At 42.0% G+C, this 7,855-nt stretch overlaps 1 protein-coding gene across 1 annotated transcript in view; it reads left to right on the forward strand.

Moving 5' to 3' along the window:
* Positions 1-4,761, forward strand: part of LOC126262985 (probable RNA polymerase II nuclear localization protein SLC7A6OS) — a 50,138-nt gene extending 45,377 nt beyond the window's left edge. The window contains exons 5-6 of the mRNA XM_049959939.1: positions 538-590; positions 4,039-4,761. Of these exons, the coding sequence (XP_049815896.1) occupies positions 538-590; positions 4,039-4,199 (214 nt within the window). The 3' untranslated portion in view covers positions 4,200-4,761. The remainder of the gene's footprint in view (positions 1-537; positions 591-4,038) is intronic.
* The last annotated feature ends 3,094 nt before the right edge of the window (positions 4,762-7,855 follow it).

Here is a 7,855-nt window from a genome sequence, read left to right on the forward strand (position 1 = left end):
CATAAACTGGCAAGGCTCCGACTTTTATACTTATAGGCCCTTTCTGTGTTGTCATCATGATGTAATGCAGCCAATCAGAGGCCTCCTGTGTGTATAAAAGTGGGAGCCTTGCCATTTCACGACAGGCAGTTTTAGCCCCAGATGGAAGGTGGAGGCAATTATCAAAAGCTTGGAATGTTATCCTAATTTGGTTCAGCAAGTAAACTGAGAACTTTTTATGCAAGGTCTCCATCATGAAAAACTTTTTAGCTATATTTTTCCTTTTGTTGCACATTTGATAGATCTCAATACCTTTGCCTTTATTCCTTCTTTCAGTTCGTATCGAGAAGGTCAAGCTGTATCTCTTTGTGGTATAACTTTTGTTACACTTCCAGTTTGTTTCAAAGCAGTATGGTTTGTTTAAACATTTGTCTTTTGAGTATATTTTTTGGTACTTGTTTTTTTGCTTGTCATATATCTATGCTATAATCTAATTTTTTTTAAATAAATGTTGGTATAATGTGTCTACATGAGTATAATGTTTCATAATTTTCACAGTATCAATGAAGATGACATGATGCTGGCCATGCAGATGGATGACATGAATATAGGTAAAAATCCTCGAATACTTTTTGTGTACACTTGCCTCTGTAGTGTGCCTTCCCTTCTGTTGTATGAGTAATGACAGTTGCTGATTTTTATCTGTGTAGCCATAATAATTTTATCCAAAAGTACACATTTTTGCATAAAATGTAAGACAAAGAATTGATTTCAGCTTCGTACTAGCAGCAACACTGCAACATTGCATGATATACTAGAGTATGCAAACCCTTTTATTGTTTATTGTCTGTAATCTGATTTACTATACCTCTTCATCTGGTTCTGGCTAATTTCCCACCTCACTGTTTTGAAATCTGTGTGTATGCTCTGTCTGAAACCAACTCTTCATCAAAGCTAGCTGAACCCTAATCTATCATTCTGTTTTTTCATAAGGATGAAAGTGGCAGGTCATAGGAACCTAGAAATTACCTTGAATGTCCATGCCAGAATAGCTGTGATATTTCTTGGACAGTAGTGGTCAGAGCAGAGGGACATGGGAAGCACAGTGCGCATTTAGTGCATCCTTTTGGTGATGGTTATGAGAGGGAGATCAGAAACAGACTCTTCTGGGAATTGTAGAGAATGTGAAAGTGCTGTGTAAATAGGTTGTAGCAAATGATTTCTCCCTCAGTTTCTTTCTTGGTTGATCAGGACTGCTTACCTTGGACATGAAAGTCAATATATTCTGAGCTTTGAGCACAACTGACCTCTGTCCCCCTATTTGGAACAGGGAGAAAACTAATGCAAAAACTATTTCTGTGAAAGTCTAGGTCATACATATTTTTGCAGTAGGCCTCCAGTAAGGACCTGGATTGTGCTATAGATACAAATCATACAAATTCCTTCATCAAATGAAGTGTTGTGTGTTTCTCCATGTGATGAAGGTCTTTGTCCACTAGCTAATTAATATCCAACAGTCTACTTTTAAATGTGCCTGCCTGCCACTTAAATTCCTAATTCATGTTGTTAGTGTGTTACACAGCTCTGTGTCATGTTCTGAAATGTAATAATTTTTGCTGTAGTATGCTATCGATATTAATCTAAGTTACTAAACAGTACAAAAATGAAAAACAGAGCCCCTGTGTATAAAATTTTTAAATTGGGCTACAAAGGTAAACTCAGAATGTCATATGCTCAAAATATCATGCAAAAAATGTGGTACAAACAAAGATTCTGAAAGGACAGATGTCATTGTAGTAGATACCTATGTATCATATTCTGAATTTGACCTACACAGCTAAATAAAATGTGTCATTCAACCAACAATCCCTAACAAAATTAATTACTATTGTAGGGGACACTCTTGTATCCTATTCCAAGTTGTATTTACTTAGCCAAAGCTAAGCTGTAATATAACCCAAATCACAGAAACTAAAGAATCAATTCTCTGGAGACATGTTGTAGATTCCTAAGTCTGCCATTGTATCTCAAAGAAAGACTACAATAATGACTTTTTGTCATTCAATTTTCATTCAGAGTCAGTGGCAACACCATCCCTGCCCTAAATCCTGTCTTACCTGTGACAGCCCCAATATTTAAAAGTTCATAATACCTGGGAAAATATGACTTGATAGTTAGCATATAGTTGTGTATTATATTTAATGATAACCCAAAACTACCATTTTTTTAGAAGTTCTCATGTTTCCTGTCACAGTGCACTGTGTTTGGATACAGGAAGGTGGCTCAGACCTGAGTATGGCGAATGATGGTACCCCATAGAAAAATGGCAGCAAGGGACAGTAAAGGACACCAGGCACACATGCTGAAGAGGGTATTCCAGCAGCCATTGAGGGAACAGGTTGCAACCAGCTGCTGATTGCGGCACATGTTGGAACAAATGATGCCTGTCATCTGGGCTCCAAAGTCATTCTTGGGTCGTTCCAGTGACTTGCAGAGAAGGTTGAGAAGACCAGCCTTGCGCATGCAGTTTCAAAAAAGCTCACAATTTGCAGCATTGTCTGCAAAACTGATCGTGGCCCTTTGGTTCTGAGTTGAATGAAAGGACTGAACCAGAGACTTAGAAAGTTCTGTGTAACACTTTGTAGGGATATGAAATGGAATGATTACATAGGTTCAGTCATGGGTAAAGCAGGTGGTAGACGTTGGTTTATTGGTACAATATTGGGAAGGGCAGTCCCCGATCATGCAGAAGTGCCGCAACACGACGTGACTTGAACTGGACTCTGAAGTAGTGCTGGAGGGAATTGGCACCAGGAATCCTGCAGGGCTGTCCATAAATCTGTAAGTGTACGAGGGGCTGGAGATATCTTCTGAACAGCACGTGGTCAAGGCATCCCAGATATGCTCAATAACGTTCATGTCTGGGGAGTTTGGTGGCCAGTGGAAGTGTTTAAACTCAGAAGAGTGCTCCTGGAGTCACTCTGTAGAGTTCTGGATGTGTAGGGTGTCGCATTGTCCTGCTGGAATTGCCCATGTCTGTTGGCATGCACAATGGACATGAATGAATGTAGGTGATGACACAGGATGCTTACATATGTGTCACCTGTCAAGAGTCGTATCTAGACTTGTCAGGGGTCACTCCAGCTGCACATGCCTCACGCCATTACAGATCCTCCACCAGCTTGAGCAGTCCCCTGCTGACATGCAGGATTCATGAGGTTGTCTCCATACCTATAAACGCCCATCCACTCAGTACAATTTGAAATGAGACTCATCTGACCAGGCAACATGTTTGCAGTCATCAACAGTCCAATGTTGGTGTTGATGGGCCCGGTTGAGGCGAAAGCTTTGTGTTGTGCAATCATCAAGGTTTCACAAGTGGGCCTTTGGCTCCGAAAGCCGATATCAATTATGTTTCTTTGAATGATTTGCATGCTGACACTTGTTGATGGCCCAGCACTGAAATCTGCTGCAATTTGCAGAAAGATTGCTCTTCTGTCATGTTGAACGATTCTCTCCAGTCATCGTTGGTCCCGTTCTTGCAGCATGTATTTCCGTCCACAGGATGCTGGAGATTTGATGTTTTACCAGACTCATGATATTCACAGTACACTCATGAAATGCTAGTATAGGAAAATCCCCACTTCATCACTACCTCAGAGATGCTGTGTTCCATCGCTCATGCGCCGACTGTAACACCACATTCAAACTCACTTAAATCTTGATAACCTGCCATTGTAGCAGCAGTAACCCATGTAACAACTCCGCCAGACATTACCGACGGCAGTGCCGAATTCTGCCTGTTTACATGTCTGTCTATTTGAATACACATGCCTATACCAGTTTCTTTGGCGCTTCAGTATATGTTGATATACTAACTAGCAAAACATGTGCTTCTCATTAAAATAACTTCAAACCAAGACTGAGTGAGTGCCCATAATAACCAAACCAAAAGAGAAATGAATTTTTACAGCAATGGACAGAGAAGGAAGGCAGTATGTGTAACAGTTTTCACTCAGCATATAATGAGACTGTGACATTTTATTATTTATTTTTCAGATAATGAGCTTTCAAGTGATGATGGAGAGGAAGATTATATTTATAGTAAGGAAGCCGATCTAAAGGATATCAGACTTTATGGCTCCTCCTACGCACGTTACAAGAGGAGGATGATGGCTGAATTAGATGATGCTGACTCAGATGACTCTAATAGCAGCTAGTATATTAAGTGAGACAAGTAGAAGCTTAACTAAAAACAGAGAAGATATGAAAAGTTTTGTGTTTGTGGACATACAATTATGTAGATAACATTTTTCTAAAACCATTTGAAAATAAGTGAAAAGTGTAACATATGTGGACTCTCACTGTGTTTCCAAATTTTATTACCCATCATTGTTCTTAAAGAAATAGTTACCACAATGTATTCAGCGATTTCTGTTGTTGATCACCTACAATTTTTTTTCCCCCCCATTGATACTTCAGTGCAGCATCAGTTTGGATGTTTAAGTCTCAGCATAGCTATATGAAAAAATTCATGGACCAGTTATGATGTTTTGTTAAATTAGACATATTTATGTGACTTCGTATATGTCATGAATACAAAACTTACTGAGTCCCAAAGTTGCAATCTTCCACGTAATCTTTTGGTATTTTTTCATTCTATGTTATGTTGTTATATTTTTATAGACAATATGTTTCCAATTTTTATTAATACATGTACAGACATTTACTTTGTTGTTTTTAGAATAATGAGTAAATTTACAAATGATTGACAGTAAAGTGCCTACAGATGTCTTTGTTATACGACTTTGTCCTACTGCAATGGCAGCACGTGTTTCATGTTCTGTTTTCTGTTGTTTTCATTGATATTTATTGTTGTAATTTGACACACAACACAACCAAGAATGTTAATACAACTTTATTAGTCTGTGGCTTGTATGCCAATCATCATAACATACACTAAACACAGTAAGATAAGGAAAGTGTAATAACAGGATACTGAGCATGAGTGTAGCACGGCAGGATTTAAATAGGCACTCGCCAATGGCGGGCTCAATCATAAGTTCACAGAATTGCACTTTCAGGCACGCTCTCGCAGATGACAACACACTGCTAATGTATGCAGTTTTCAAGTGTGCGCATATTACTTCATTTCTCTTCCCTTGGGGGGACAGCTCAGGTTTTCGAGGTGTTTATGGCTTCTTCCTCTGAGAAGCTGACAGAGATGACGTGCTTATACTGGGGCATGTGGTCGGAAGTATTTAGGGCACAAGCAGCGTAACAGTCCGCCTTCTCATGTCAACCCATACGGTAAGATGGGTGACGCCAGCACGAGTTTCATGCGCCATCAGGCCCAGGGCCTGGTGGTGGTGGGGCCCCTGCAGTCGGCAGCTGAGGCAGAGGAGATGGCTCAGGTGTGGATGCAGTTGCATCGGTACTGGTAGCGGAATTAGAGAAGCTGTTCCAGGTTTGTCCACTGGTGATGGGAAACCCCTCGTATGTCATGGCAGGGATGCAGCTGCATCAGGTGATTCTTCGAGAGATGCAGACTAGTGTGTTGACAATGGTGTCTGGTTGGTCTTGTCTGGTCGTCCACATGCAGGCGCAACTGGTCGTAATGGCATGCAGAGAGGCTCTCCTTCATACGGATGTCATAGAGAGGGCAGCCATGGCATCGGGAGATGACTGCGGGAATCCATTTTGGGCAACAACCAAACCGCATTCCCAGATTTCGTATCCCGCCTGGGAGGCAGCGCATGTGTAGGAACGGGAAAAGGTAATAAAAGTTGGTACTGCAAGAACGTGGTTCACTGGTGCAAAAAACAAGGTGATAAATGATTACGTAGGTGTGATGCTGAAGCGAAGTGTCCTGGCTGACTGCACCTGATGAAATGGGTGAAGCAGTCGTGGAGCTCATCGACCTTGACAGCACCGGATAGAGGGCACTGTCATCGGTGTCTCTCATAATACCAACCTGAGAAACTATTCCGTGGCATCGTCGCTGTCAATACCACACCAGACAGCCGCCCCAGGACAGAAATGGGACAACGGCTGCCCAGGTTGGCATCACTGGCTGGGCTGCAGGAGATGCAGAAGCATCTGGGATTGATGCCCATGGAGCAGTTCAGCGGGGTTGTTGTTGCCAAACGGTGTGAAGCAATAGGAAGAGAGAAATTGATGCAGGGCAACGTCAGCCGGAGGCCGACTCACAGACTTTTTCATTTGTGTTTTGAACGTTCTGACTAATCTTTTGGCCTCACCATTGGACTATGGATGGAAGGGTGGGGTGAAAATGTGACGAATCCCATGGATGTTGCAGAAGGAAGCAAACTCCTACGACACAAACCGAGGGTCATTATCAGAGACCAACATTGCTGGAAGTCCTTTGATGGAAAAATATTTTTGACGGTGTTGCTACAGTGGCAGAGGCCGAAGTTGATGGGCATCAAATAACATATGGAAACTAAGAGAATGCGTCAATTACCATTAGCCAGTAGGCATTAAGGAAAGGGCTGGCAAAATTGATGTGGAGACGGTTCCAGGCCTGCAAAGATTGCAGCCACAGAGACAGTGTTGCCCATGGGGCCAGTTTGCTGCAGTGCACATTGAGAACATACCATAACCAGCTGAGTGATTTGCCATCCAAACCAGGTCAGAAAACATGATGGTGGGCTAATACCTTGGTGCAGGACACGCCTCAGTAATCAACGTGCAGCAATTGCAGGATCTCTGAAAAGAGAGCCAAGGGAACCACTATGCAAAGAGCAGAATAGTCCATATGAAGGAATAGAACACCATCAATGACAGAGAGACAGTGCCAAAACACGTAGTAGTTATGGGGGGGGGGGGTCGTATGTTCACAATGGAGGCGCCGCAGGCCATCTATGCTGTACACAATATATCACTTTACTTTCCATAAAATCAGATGGTAGCACTAGCCTGCACAACCCGAGTGCTAACCATCGACAGTTTGTTGAGCGCATTCATCAATGTAGAAACAGAGTAACTCCTCCAGATCAAAAACTGGGTCCGGACCAGCCGGAAGATGGGAGAGCATGTCAGCATTCACATATTTAGCTGTGGGGTGGAAGTGAGTCTCTTAGTTGTATTGAGAGAGGAACAGTGCCCAATGCTGAAGGCGATACTTTGTCTGGCAATTATGCACAGGGGTTAAACAGCGAAACTAATGGCTTGTGATCTGTGATTAGAAGGAATTTTACACAATACAGGAAAACATGAAACTTCTTTAAGGCATAAACAATGGCAAGAGCTTCTTTCTCTATTTGTGAATATCTAGTCCGAGCGGAATTAAGCATCTTCGAAGTACATGCAATAGGACACTTGGAGCCATCAAAATATTTATGAGCTAACAATGCCCCCAGCCCATTCTGGAACACATCTGTTGCTAACACTAAATATTGACTAGGTTGTTAGGTTACGAGGCAAGATGCAGATTGTAACAAGGACTTCAGTTAGTAAAATGCCATTTTCACATGCCTGCAGCTAGTGGAAAGACATCCCCTTATGCAGCAAGGCATGTAACTGTTGCGCAACTGATGCGCCCCCCCCCCCCCCCCCCAACTAACACCAAGGATAATCAAGGATAATAAGCACTCTTACCTTTTTTTTTTAAAAAAAAGAAGAAAAAACCTGGAGTTCCTCGGTTGGCTGACAGAGGACACAGAAGAGCCACAGCAGCAGATACATTCTGACAAAGAGGTTTGACACCAGCACTAGAAACTGTGAACACAAGATAAACAATAGAAGGCTGAAAGAAGCAGTACTTTTCCAAATTGCATTTTAACCAGGCAGCCTGTAACGTCGAAAACAGCATACATAAGTTGTTGAGATGTTCAGCAATGTAGAATCTGAAAAC

This window comes from Schistocerca nitens, chromosome 6, assembly GCF_023898315.1.
Source record: "Schistocerca nitens isolate TAMUIC-IGC-003100 chromosome 6, iqSchNite1.1, whole genome shotgun sequence".
NCBI classification, from domain to species: Eukaryota; Metazoa; Arthropoda; class Insecta; order Orthoptera; family Acrididae; genus Schistocerca; species Schistocerca nitens.